Source organism: Lithobates pipiens, unplaced genomic scaffold (genome assembly GCF_037356315.1).
Source record: "Lithobates pipiens isolate NorthernLeopardFrog02 unplaced genomic scaffold, aLitPip1_a1.2 Scaffold_16, whole genome shotgun sequence".
Lineage (NCBI taxonomy): Eukaryota > Metazoa > Chordata > Amphibia > Anura > Ranidae > Lithobates > Lithobates pipiens.
The window spans coordinates 199,535,317-199,549,335 of NW_027507748.1; the positions used below are offsets into that span (position 1 = coordinate 199,535,317).

General features: G+C 44.7%; 1 protein-coding gene across 1 annotated transcript in view; it reads left to right on the top strand.

The window, feature by feature from the left end:
• The window catches only part of USP9X (ubiquitin specific peptidase 9 X-linked), a 437,788-nt gene that overhangs the window by 331,187 nt on the left and 92,582 nt on the right, over positions 1-14,019 (top strand). The window contains 3 exon segments of the mRNA XM_077480883.1: positions 8,487-8,677; positions 11,318-11,491; positions 11,978-12,119. Coding sequence (XP_077337009.1) covers positions 8,487-8,677; positions 11,318-11,491; positions 11,978-12,119 — 507 coding nt within the window.

Here is a 14,019-nt window from a genome sequence, read left to right on the forward strand (position 1 = left end):
GATGGTGGCTCGTTCTTGTTTACGGTTGTGGGGTCAGCCGTGCGACCTGCACTGGCATCCGCACTGGTGTCGCAGACACTGACTGAGTGGGCTAAAGTTTTGCACTGCGAATTGGGAGAGCAACAGGCCTCCCCTGTCTGTGTGGAACTAGCAGGCCAACTAGTGCAAGGCCTTAAATAAGTTTGTGACGTGGCCCTGGATACTCTCCCTCTGCTATCCAGGGCTTCAGTGTCAGCTGTGGTGCTTAAGTGCCTGATTTGGTTAAAATGCTGGTCTGCTGACCAGGCATCCAAGAAAGCCCTGACGGATCTTCCCTTCCTTGGCGACCAGCTCTTTGGAGCCTTGTTGGATGACATTATTAAAAATACAACTGGTGGTAAGAGTACTCTACTCCCACAGGCCAGGAAGGCTGAGGAGCCACGCCATAGGCAAGGGCCCTCTTTTTGCACTCACAAGCGGCTTTTTCGTCCGCCCGGTGCTTCGACAAAACGTCCCCAGCCTGACAGGACGCCCACGGACGGTCAAAAGCGTTCCTGGAACCGCAAGCCTAACAAGTCTGCGAACAAAAGTGCTACAACATGAAGGTTTGCCCCCACCCATGTCTCGGGTGGGGGGTAGCCTTCGGGAGTTTGCAGCCCGGTGGTCCTCCCGGTTATCTGACCAATGGGTCTGTGATCTGATGTCCACAGGCTACAAGACAGAGATTCTCTCTTGGCCGCCAAACAGATTATTCCCCTCCAGCATACCCGGCTCGCCGGGAGGCCCTGTTTTTGGGCAGTAAGGGACTTTCTGAATCAGGGGGTGATTGTACCGGAATCGGAAAGCTTCCAGGGATTCTACTCAAATCTGTGGTTCCCAAGAAGGAAGGGGTGCGTCCGATCTTGGACTTGAAAGTCTTCAATCACTTTGTAAAAGTGCAGAGGTTCAGAATGGAATCGGTTCGCTCAGTAGTCGCTGCACTCCATCAACGGGACTCCCTGGCGTCCTTAGACATCCAGGATGTGTACCTGCACATACCCATATGCCTTTGGCATCAAAAATTTCTCAGTTTGTTAGTCGGGGAAGCCCATTACCAATTTGTGTCTCTTCCCTTTGGCCTGGCATGGGTCCCCCGAGTCTTTACCAAGGTACTGGCTCCAGTATTGGAGTTGCTGCGACAACGCGGGATCGCGATCGTGGGCTACCTGGACGATCTTCTCCTGAGAGCATCTTCCGCCTCAGAATTAGAGGACGATGTGGCAATCACCATGCAGACCCTGCAAGAATTTGGGTGGCTTTTGAACCTAAAGAAGTCGGTGATTGTGCTGACCCAGTGTCTGGCGTACATAGGTTTGCTATTGGACTCCAGGGAAGCGAGAGTTATTCTCCCTTCAGGCAAACTGCAGACTCTCAGATCTGTGGTCAGACTACTGTTGTACCGCAAGTGGTAGTCGCTCCGCTTTTGCATGCGAGTACTGGGACTCATGGTAGCCTTCTTCGAGGCAGTACCTTATACCCAGTTCCACACCAGAGTCCTGCAGAAGGAGATCTTGTTGAAATGGGACAAATCTCAGTTGTCCCTGGATTGACAGATCCAGGTGAGCCAACCAGTCAGGGACACTCTGATCTGGTGGTTGAGGTCCCCGGTGATTCAGTCCAAAAATCGTTCCTTCCTCTGAAATGGACAGTGATCACTACGGACGCCAGTCTATCCGGCTGGGGTGGAGTGATGGGGATTCAGTAGGCTCAGGGCCTCTGGTCGACGGGAGAATCCAAGTTGCTGATCAATCTGCTCGAATTGAGAGCGATCAGGCTGTGCCTCCACACATGGTCGTTGAGTCTTTAAGGGCGTCCGATCAGGATACAGTCAGACAACGCCACGGCTATGGCATACGTAAATCACCAAGGGGGAATGAGAAGCTCAGCCGCTGCTCGGGAGGTCGCTCACATACAGTGGTGTGAAAAAGTGTTTGCCCCTTCCTCATTTCCTGTTCCTTTGCATGTTTGTCACACTTAAGTGTTTCGGAACATCAAACCAATTTAAACAATAGTCAAGGACAACACAAGTAAACACAAAATGCAATTTGTAAATTAAGGTGTTTATTATTAAAGGTGAAAAAAAATCCAAACCATCATGGCCCTGTGTGAAAAAGTGATTGCCCCCTAAACCTAATAACTGGTTGGGCCACCCTTAGCAGCAACAACTGCAACCAAGCATTTGCGATAACGTGCAATGAGGCTTTTACAGCGTCCTGGAGGAATTTTGGCCCACTCATCTTTGCAGAATTGTCCTAATTCAGTTACATTAGAGGGTTTTCGAGCATGAACGGCCTTTTTAAGGTCATACCACAACATCTTAATAGGATTCAGGTCAGGACTTTGGCTAGGCCACTCCAAAGTCTTCATTTTGTTTTTCTTCAGCCATTCGGTGGTGGACTTGCTGGTGTGTTTAGGATCATTGTCCTGCTGCAGAACCCAAGTTCGTTTCAGCTTGAGTACACGAACAGATGGTCGGACATTCTCCTTCAGGATCTCTTGGTAGACAGCAGAATTCATAGTTCCTTTTATCACGGCAAGTCTTCCAGGTCCTGAAGCAGCAAAACAGCCCCAGACCATCACACTACCACCACCATATTTTACTGTTGGTATAATGTTCTTTTTATGAAATGCAGTGTTCCTTCTACGCCAGATATACTTGGACACACACCTTCCAAAGAGTTCCACTTTTGTCTCATCGGTCCACAGAATGTTATCCCAAAAGTCTTGGGGATCATCAAGATGTGTTGTGGAGAAATTGAGACGAGCTTTGATGTTCTTTTTGCTCAGCAGTGGTTTTCTCCTTGGAACTCTGCCATGCAGGCCATTTTTGCCCAGTCTTTTCCTGATGGTGGAGGCATGAACGCTGACCTTAACTGAGGCAAGTGAGGCCTGCAGTTCCTTGGACGTTGTTGTGGGGTCTTTTGTGACCTCTTGGATGAGTCGTCGCTGCGCTCTTGGGGTAATTTTGGGCGTCCGGCCACTCCTGGGAAGGTTCACCACTGTTCCATGTCTTCGCCATTGGTGGATAATGGCTCTCACTGTGGTTCGCTGGATTCCCAAAGCTTTGGGAAGGGCTTTATAACCCTTTCCAGACTGATAGATCTCAATTACTTTCTTAATTGTTCCTGAATTTCTTTGGGTCTCGGCATGATGTGTAGCTTTTAAGGATCTTCTGGTGGACCTTACTGTGTCAAGCAGCTCCTATTTAAGTGATGCCTTGATTGTGAACAGGTGTGGCAATAATCAGGCCTGGGTGTGGCTAGAGAGATTGAACTCAGGTGTGGACAACCACAGTTATAGTATGTTTTAACAAGGGGGGCAATCACTTTTTCACACAGGGCCTTGATGGTTTGGATTTTTTTCACCTTTAATAATAAACACCTTCATTTACAAATTGCATTTTGTGTTTACTTGTGTTGTCCTTGACTATTGTTTAAATTGGTTTGATGTTCCGAAACACTTAAGTGTGACAAACATGCAAAGGAACAGGAAATGAGGAAGGGGGCAAACACTTTTTCACACCACTGTACTTCGTTGGGCAGAGCGACACGTACCGGCCTTGTCGGCCATTTACATCCCGGGGGTAGAAAATTGGCAGGCGAACTATCTGAGCCGCCAGGAGAATGGGCACTGCTTTGCAGAGTGGAAGCCGAGGGGATTCCAGTAATCCTGGTTGCCCCAGATTGGCCTCAGCGGGCCTAGTACACGGACCTGGTGCATCTGGTGGCAGATGCTCCATGGCGACTGCCGTTGCGAGAGGACCTCCTATCTCAGGGTCCAATCTTTAACCCTGCTTTACCATCGCTGGCTTTAATGGCATGGCTATTGTGAGCCAGGTGTTCAGGTACTGGGGTCTGTTGGACTCTGTGATCCCAACTATGTTGAGGGCGAGGAAATCTTCTTCTCACTATTGTATCTGGAAGGCCTACATCTCCATGTGTGAGGAGAAAGAATGGCATCCGCGCTCCTTTTCCACATCCAGGATCCTGCTGTTTCTCCAGCAAGGAGTTGACCAGAGATTGGCATTAAGCACCATCAAAGGGCAGATTTCAGCTTTGGCTCTTTTTTTTTTTTTTTCACCAACCCCTGGCATCGCACTCCTTAGTGAGTACCTTTGTTCAGGGGGGTACTACATGTTGTCCCTCCGGTGCGTCCACCGTTACCCCCATGGGATTTGAACCTGGTGTTAGCGCTTCAGTAACCGCCGTTTGAAAACATCAGGGAGATTCCCCTGTTGACTCTTTCCCAGAAAGTTGTCTTTCTAGTGGCCATCACATCGGCCAGGAGGGTTTCGGAACTGGCAGCCTCGTCTTGCAAGTCACCTTATCTGGTCATCCACAGGGATTAGGTGGTGTTGCGTCCGCAACCGTCCTTTCTACCGAAGGTGGTCTCGGCCTTTCATATCAATGAGGACATTGTATTACCATTGTTGTGTCCTAAGCCGAAGCACCCCAAAGAGGTGGCCCTTCACGCTCTCGACATGGTTAGGGCTCTGAAGGTGTATTTGTCTGCCACGGCTCCCTTTCGGAAGTCAGACTCACCATTTGTCTCGGTGGCTGGTCAAAAGAAGGGTATGGCAGTCTCGTCGGCCACCATTTCCAGGTGGATCAGACAGATTGTAGTACAAGCCTACACCTTGAAGGGGCAGGTGCCCCCCTTTCCGGTCACGGCCCACTCTACAAGGGCAATCGGAACGGCTTGGGCCTTCCGACACCAATTGTCGGTCGCTCAGGTGTGTAAGGTGGCGACCTGGTCGTCTGTCCATACGTTTACCAAGTTCTACAAGGTGGACATCAGTGCATTGGCTGATGCCTGTTTTGGTCGCAAAGTTTTGCAGGCGGCCGTGTAGTTGCAATTAAATATGCAATCTGTATTTTTTTTTCCCCTGTTTTTTCGATAAAAACGCAGTTCTGTTAGGTTAATGCACTGTTGCATTACTTCCGCTTATGGTTGCGATCTTGGGGATCCCTCCTGTTGAGGATACCCGGTTATATGGTGGTGTTTTCCACACACTGCTGTTTTTTTTTGTGGGTTTAGTTTCACTAGTTCCCACTTGCCATGGTGGATAATGTTTTTATGCTGTTTTTCCCACCCCTCATTTGGCACTGCTTGGGGGCGTCCTGTTTGGTTACAGAGAGGAGCTGTGTCGGTCGGTGAATATAAGAGAAAATAGGATTTTTGTACTCACCGTAAAATCCTTTTCTCTGCAATTCACCGATCGACACAGCTCCTCTCTAGTGTCTCCAGTGATAGGGCTAACAACCCATTTGGTTACAGAGAGGAGCTGTGTCGGTCGGTGAATTACAGAGAAAAGGATTTTACGGTGAGTACAAAAATCCTATTTTTACCCGTTTTAAATAGTCTCATGTCCTTTTTATGGGAACCCCAAAGCAATAGTTTCAAGTGGTCAACGTTAATGGGTCCTACCTCTCAATGGGGCCTGGCATTCCCCGATTAATATTTCCTGGCTACCCAGCTGGTCACAGGTGTGTTAGCAGGCCTGAAAGTAGCTGGCATTCTCTGGTGTGCAGAGCGTTTTGTCCCTGCAATCTCCGCCTTACACATACCGTGGTTGGGCAGCTGGCTGGCGGATTACCTCAGTCGACAAGTGTTGGACCAATTGGAGTGGTACCTAAATCAGGAGGTATTTCAACAGATATGTCTGTATTGGGGCTCTCCAGAGGTATAATTGTATTTCAGTTGTATGTTTGAATTATATAATCACCAGTAATTTTAATCTGATGGCATCCCGGTTCAACAGGAAGGTTCAGAGGTTTGTGGCCAGGTCTCGGGACCCTCTGCCAAATGCCTCAGACGCACTGGTGGCTAAGTGGGGCCAGTATCGTCTGATATACACCTTTTCTGCTCTCAAGCTTCTGCCTTGGCTGTTACGCAGGATCAAGGCCAAATGAATTCCAGTCATTCTAGTGGCCCCGGGCTGGCGTCATCGGTCCCGGTACGCCGGCCTGGTGCATCTGGTCACAGACTCCCCCTGGCGGCTGCGCCTCAGGAAAGATCTGCTATCCCAAGGGCAGATCTTCCACCCTGCTTTTCCGTCACTGGCTTTAACAGCCAGGCTGTTGAAAGCCAGGTATTGAAGGTTAGAGGCTTACCAGCATCTGTGATTCCTACACTACTCAAAGCTAGGAGGTCTACTTCCAGGAAGGTATAGCATTGGACATGGAAAACTTACATTTCATGGTGTCAGTCAGTGGGATTTCACCCGTGTTCCTTTTCGGTGGTTCAGATTTTGACTTTTCTTCAGAGGGGTGTTGAAAAGAATGGGGCCTTCATGTGGTTACTATCAAGGGCTAAGTTTAGGCTTTGGCAGTTTTCTTTCAATGCCCCCTGGCTTTGCATACCCAGGTGCGACATGTGGTTCCACCGGTGCGTTCTCCCTTGCCACCATTGGACTTGAATCTGGTGCTTTCGGTTCTACAGAAGCCTCCATTGAAAAATATATTCAAGAATTTTCCCCTGCTCACTCTGTCGCAAAAAGTGGCCATCTTGGTGGCCATCACTTCTGCTCGCAGAGTATCAGAATTGGTGGAGCTATCCTGTCGCATGCCCAGCCTGGTGATTTATAAGGAGAAGGTGGTTCTTCGTCCTCCGTTCCTGATTTCCATTTAGTTGTTTCTGATTTCCATTTAAATGAAGACCTCGTGTTGCCTTCCCTGTGTCCCAGGCCGCAACATCCGAGGGAATTTGCCTTACACAACTTGGATGTGGTTCTGGTGATCAGAGTGTATTTGGCGGCCACTGAGTCCTTTTCAGAGGTCAGACTCCCTTTTCGTGATCGCGGACGGGCCAAAGAAGGGGTTGTCTGCTTCCTCTGTGACCATTTCTAGATGGATCAGACAGACGGTTACTTGGGCCTATTCTGTCAGGGGTTCGGGTTCCTCCCTTCCTGGTGAAGGTGCGCTCTACTTGGGCGCTGAGTGCCTCCTGGGCCTTCCATCATCAGGCTTTAGTGACGCAAGTGTGCAAGGCGGCCGCCTGATCGTCGGTGCACACTTTCACAAAATTTTACAAAGTGGATGTGCTGGCATCTGCGTAGGCCACAAGGTTCGACAGTCTAGAAAGGGTTTTCTTGCTGTTCAGGTTGGGCTCCAGTTGTTCTAGTTGCGTTCCAGGTTGTCTGGTTGACCTGTTTTTTTTTTTTTTTTTTTTTTTTTTTTTAATTTGTCTTCTTTTTTGGCTGCCCCACCCCTCATGTTTGGCACTGCTTTGGGACATCCCACACTGCTTGTGACAAAACCTGAAGGCCTATAAGGGAAGGGGGGAGGCGTGTAGATCACCTAGGACTACCCATGGGCGTGACCAAGTCTTGTTTCTGCCTAGTGTCCTACTCCTGTAGGGGGTAATATAACCCTATGGTTCTGAATAAGGAAGTGCTTTGTCTGTGAACTCACAGAAAATGATTTTACGGTAAGTCAAAAAATACAATTTTTTTTTTAAATGATTTTATTTTACCAAGAATTTATTTTTATTTGTTTGTAATAATCAATTATGTTCTATATTTTTGAGAAGAGTGTCTAATCAATATTTCCCTGGGGTGGTTATAACAAAATGGTGAACCCATCAGGAATGCCATCTGACTTATCCTTTAAAATAATTGGGAGACAGGACTTCTACTCTTTAATTTTTGCATGCCTAGGATAGAACTGAAAATAGATCTTTTGACATGCCATACTTGTAGTGAAATGCTGATCGTTATTTTTTCAGTAAATTTTTATTGAAGGCATATTGTACAATACAATAGAATGCAACCAACAGTCCAATAAAATATTTGTGCACATATGACATTGACAGTCCTTCGCAAGTAGTATTCCTAGTCATACTAACAACTATCTACTCTGTGTAGTATAGAAATGCATGAGATTGAACATACTCCAATGTGCAATTGAATACCTCCTAATCTTAACTTAAGTGGTATTCCTTATGTTTACATGTGTGGCAGCATCTCTATTGCAGGTGCCATCCCTGCAAGCTGCATTTCTAAAAAAGCTTTTGGTCTCGATGGAGTACTCCATTAACCATATGCCATTATGTTAGGAAGAAAATAAGCAGAAAAGATCAAAGTTAGCCACAATCAAAAGCGAGAAGAAATAGGGAGGGGATGGAAGGATAGGGTAGGTGTCCAGCCAAGACAGAACATCGTGTTACATACAACCAATCCTTACTCAAAACCCTAGTTTCATTTTTGGGACATCATTTCCGCATAGGTTGGTGAAAACTTGAAAAAAAGTTTCGAGCCAGCAGGACCATATCTCTTGGATACTAATTCAGCTTTGTTCCTATTTTCCATCTGGTAAATCCAGTCTACCGCTGTCAGCCACAGGCTAATGGAAGGAATTTCGCTGCTGCTTCCAGAATTGTGGGATAAGCGCCTTGAAATGCTTATCTTTAACTGCTGTTGATATTGTGATCTAATACCTTTTTTGTTGATTGTTTATTTTATCTTGCAGAGCAACGTAGACCCGCGGGATGATGTTTTTGGTTACCCTCACCAATATGAAGATAAACCTTCACTAAGTAAAACAGAGGACAGAAAAGAATACAATATTGGTGTACTAAGGCATCTGCAGGTTATCTTTGGGCATTTGGCTGCATCCAGATTGCAGTATTATGTTCCTAGAGGATTTTGGAAACAATTCAGGTAGGTTGCACCCAGTAAAAATGTGTTCTTTAATTTCCCTACCATCTATTGAGGGACACAGCTTGATGATGATAAGCAACTTAAAGTTAGTCTGTCTACAGGAGAAATGGAGAGTAGGCACACAAGAACTGAAGGCCACCTCCCTTGAGGCGATAACCCGTCACCTCCCACCATATTTTATTTTAGTTTCCTTGGTACAATAGAGGTTTTTTCCCCCTCTGCCATATTTTCCATTTGACTCTAAAAATATTTCTTCCATCAACAGCTACTCGAAAATTTTGCATGGATTTGGGAAATAACGGATGTGTCTTCAGTTAGCCAATGAATACAGTTATTCCCAGTTCTAAAAGTATACTGGCGGTCTCTGTGACCGTGTTACAGTTAGCAACGACTTCCCCATCCATATTTAAGTTCTCTAATTTCAAGCCAAGTCCACCAAGGTGTTTACCCTTTTTATTTTATCCTTTTTTTCAGTGGTTTGATCTACAAGGATCAGAAATATCCCAAAACCTCTATATAAAAAAGAAATCTGCATTAAGTGCAAAAACATATACATATAAAAATGTCAAGACAGCAGTACTCTGTAAATATTTCTGAATAGAAGATAACAGTAAATACAAAGTGGACCTGTCCCTTTTTAAACAAATAATTTCACATTACTAATGAATTCAAATGTGAAGTCAAACATAACACAGAAATAAACTAATAAATAATGTGAAGCAAATGTCTATTAAAAATGTATAAGTGACCAAAGTGCAAAATTGGACCCCCAGTGATAAGAGGTTTGCCTGGGACCTTGAGGAATGCAAACCACAGTTTTCTGGAATAGTAAGTACACTGCATCAAAAGCCTCGATGCCTCCCCTCCCTCCTTTGTTGTTTTTCCTGTTGGGCTAGTCATTTGAGTTTTTCTGTTTTCTCTAGGTTTCTTTCATTCCAGCTGTGTCCCCCAATAGATGGGGAAAAATGTGTTTTAGGGTGAATGCAAAAAACTTATTGCATGGTAACATAACCAAATAAACTGTCTAGGCCAGAATGGTTAAAAGTCTGAATTATTTGGTTCAGTTTCAAGAGTTATGGAGCAGTTTGCAGTGTTTTGGGGAATTTTTCATACTTGGCCTGCTCGTATACAAAAACTGTTCTTGAGAAAAAAAAAATGGATAAATATATTTAATATGAAAAGCAATATAATTGCACAGTGACTTGGTTATTAGTAACCCTGCCTTGCAGTACAAGGCACCACAGTTTAAATCCCAGCCAGGACAACTACCTGCATGGAGTTTGCATGTTTTCCCTGTGCTTTTGCAGGATTTCTTAAGGTGCTCTGGTTTCCTCCCACATTCCACAGACCTTTTGTTAGGTTAATTGGATCCTGTGTAAATTGGCTCTAATGACTAATGTAGGTAAAGTGCTGTGTAAATTGCTGATGCTTTATAAAAATTTAATAATCAGTGGAAATGCAATGGCCAATAGGCTTATATGGTGGTGTCTCTTTAATGGTCATCATCTGTAATTGGATATGAGGTTTTAAAAATTGGTGCTATTAGTTTCTAACTCTCAGCACAATCTTGAAGGAATAGAAAATGTAGAAATGCTGTCAGTGGCTGTTTAACCACTTTCTACCCGATCCATTGTAAAATGATGCTCAAGTGGGAGCCCTATTCTGGGAGGACTTCATATGATGTCCTTCTAAGAGCGTGTCTTGCACGGGCCCTGCGGGCTGCACTTCGGCTTTATCTGTCACCCGCTGTATCCAGTAAACACAACGGGATGACTGTTCAGTGTACTGGCCTGCAGCCAGTACATGTGATCACTGTGACCAATTGCAGCACATCACATGACAATTATAAACAATGAATGGCCATGCCATTCATTGTGTTACTAGCTGTGATTGGTCACAGTGATCACATGGTACAGACAGGGATAATCACAGCCCCAGCTAATCACAAAACACTGTTTTGTTCAGTAAAAAATGCCTGCTTATAGCAGTGAAAATCACAGCTATATGCAGTGTGTTAAAGTATTAGTAGTATGAGTATTAGTGTTACCATGGTAACATACTCTGTTGCTCTGGTCATGGTATGAAAAAAAAATTATATATAATATAGTGTGTGTGTGTGTGTTCCTGATCACTGCCACAATGGTTACATGATGACGTTGTACTGCACTGGTGACGGTGTTTAAAAAAAAACTAAAAAGAAGTCTCAACTACAACTTCAAAAAACATACTATGCCCATCTTCTTAAATATTTTCGACTGTCTACTTTCCAAAAAGAAGTAAATTGTGACTTAACATTCACAGTTTATCTACTTGTTAATTATTTCATATGCAAATTTGCACACACCTCCTCTAGTGGCTCTCTGTGTATCTGTGGTTGAGGTTAACGGCTGTCTAATGGTATACTCCAACCAAATTAACACTTGACTTGAAAGATATTTCCACTTTTGCAGTCAATCATGAGAAGACCACACAGCATATCTAATAGAAAAAATGAATATGTTTTTAGATGTTTGCAAAATACAACTGCCAATGTGTTTACCACCACCTTAAATACAATGTACTAGTTGTGAATGTTAATGTTTTAGAAGAGAGGTTTTATATATATAAAAAAATTGACTATTTTATTTCTTTTCTTCTTAGGCTTTGGGGTGAACCTGTTAACCTGAGGGAGCAACACGATGCTTTAGAATTTTTTAACTCACTTGTCGATAGTTTAGATGAAGCATTGAAAGCATTAGGGCATCCAACCATGTTAAGTAAAGTTTTAGGAGGATCCTTTGCTGATCAAAAAATTTGCCAAGGGTGCCCCCATAGGTAAGTGGTATTAACTAGGCTGGAACCTGCACAAATATAATGCCTGTCTTTGTTGTGCCCAGGGATGGAAAAGTAGCCACGGTGGCAGGTGGTAAATTTTGTAATTAGTGCAGTCTTTCATTTGTTTTACTGCGGCTTTCTGCCTCTGTAAGGCTGCTTTCACACTGAGGCATTATAGCACTAAAAATAGCACCTGTAAAGAGCCTCTCCTGTCACTCCAGTGTGAAAGCCTGAGGGCTTTCACACTGGAGCGTGCTCTGGCAGGACACCAAAAAAAAGTCCTGCAAGTCGCATCTTAGGAGCGGTGTAGACACTACTCCTACAGCATTAGCGTGTGTTAAAAGCGCCCTGCTAGCACCCAAAAAGGGCCACAACAACTACGGTAAAGCGCATCTAAAAATAGCCGTGCTTTACCGTCAACGCCCCAGTCTGAAAGTAGCTTAAATGTTTGCACACATCTCGAATCTGTGTTTTTGTATTCTTAAGGTACGAATGTGAAGAATCATTTACAACCCTAAATGTAGATATTAGGAACCACCAAAACCTGCTTGACTCAATGGAACAGTATGTCAAAGGAGACCTACTGGAAGGTGCAAATGCATATCACTGTGAAAAATGCAACAAAAAGGTAAGACGTTCTCCTTATTCTTGGAAACCTATGTGTTAAATTCGTAAAATATGTTCTAAGCTGATGGATTTTAAAACCTTCCTACAGTCCATGTTTTTTGGGATAGACTTAGAGAGGTTCTATCATGTTTCTATTAAGGTTTGTAACCCTATTGAGATTTTAGCACACTTTCTGTCCCTTTTGACAGCAGAGCAAGAAATGAGAGGAGAGGTCATCAGTTGGACAGGAAGACTGTAAAAATTACCTGACAGAGGTTAGAACCCTTTCCTTTCCTAACAGGAAGTAATCTTCCTAATGGAAATATAGACTTTAAAAATGATACTGGCTCTTTTCCTTCCCCACTCCAAAAAATAGTATAAAATTATTATTCAGGATTTAGACAGCTTGTGCAGCACTTCACAATCTACATGGAGACAGTACAGTTATAATACAAGTGGGTTAAGCGGGCCCTGCTCATAAAAGCTTACAATCCAGTAGTGTGGGGAAACGGTTACAAAGGGTAATAACGTGGTGGTGAGCTGTTTCAGAAGATGTGTGGGGGCTCTGGAGAAGTCCTAGAGATGAGAATGGGAGTAGGAGACACAAGATCTAGAGAGCAGGAGGTCTTGGGAGGAGCAGGAAGGATGGTTTGGGTGATATTTGGAGACGAGATTGGTGATGTAGCTTGGGGCAGAGTTGTGAATGGCTTTGTATGGTAGTATTTAAATTTGATTCGTTGGGAGGCACAGTGGCGTAGTGGTTAGCACTCTTGCCTAGCAGTAAGAAGGGTCTCTGGTTCGAATCCCAACCACGGCACTACCTGCCTGGAGTTTGCATGTTCTCCCTGTGCCTGTGTGGGTTTCCTCTGGGTACTCCGGTTTCCTCCCACACTCCAAAGACATGCAGGTAGGTTAATTGGCTTCTGTCCAAAATTGACCATAGTATATGAATGGGGACCTTGGATCGTGGGCTCCTTGAAGGTAGGGATCGATGTGAGTGTGCAATGTACAGGGATAGGGACAATTGTAGACACTCAGGATGAACTGGATGGACTGGTGTCTTTATTCAACCTTACTAACTATGTAACTATGATTCACTGGGAAATCAGAAGCCATTAGAGGGATTGGCAAGGAGAGGTGGCAGACACTGAGTGGTTGGTGAGGTGGTAGTTGGTAAGGTAGGTAGACTAATTTGAACAGAGTTGGGCTTAAAGGTGAATTCTACCTTTCTTTTCACTAGAACTGATTGGAATGATCCCAGCATAGATCATACCTCTGTACCATGTTGCTCTGTTGTCTGCAGATCCCCTGATATTCTGGATTTAGTTGTGGCTTTGTATCATGTGACACTCTGTATATCCTGTTGATAGACTCTGTCCCTTTCACAGTCATTTCCTGCAGCAGCTAAAGTCTGTAACACTCCTCTGTGCAGTCTTTCAGACTCGGCAAATTGATGTAACTTCCTTCACAGTTCTGATGGTGGGTGGGGCTGAATACGTCCTAATTAGCATTCAATCCCATTTCCAAACAATGCATTTCCCACCTCACAGATCACAGCATTATTCAAGAACGAAACTCCTGCACACACAGCTTGTTCTGAAAGCTAGCTGTGCTGCTGCTAAGCAGGATTGAATGGATCACAATTAGAGTTCAATCCTGCCTAGTTAAATAAACCAACCAGTGAAAACAGGTAGAGTCCCACTCCTCAGAACCTGCTCTGTGAAGTGATTAATTTACCTCTGTAGTCTTGCAGTAAGCCATTATTCTTTAGCATACTGCAAGGCAGGGATGAAACAGGAGGGGGTATAACACATTTACACCCTAAACCACCCACATGAAGGCTCAACCACCCACAGTAACCCTAGGACCCACCCACATCAACTCCCAGAACTGGTAAAAGTGACTTTCATAGCCCGCTCTAA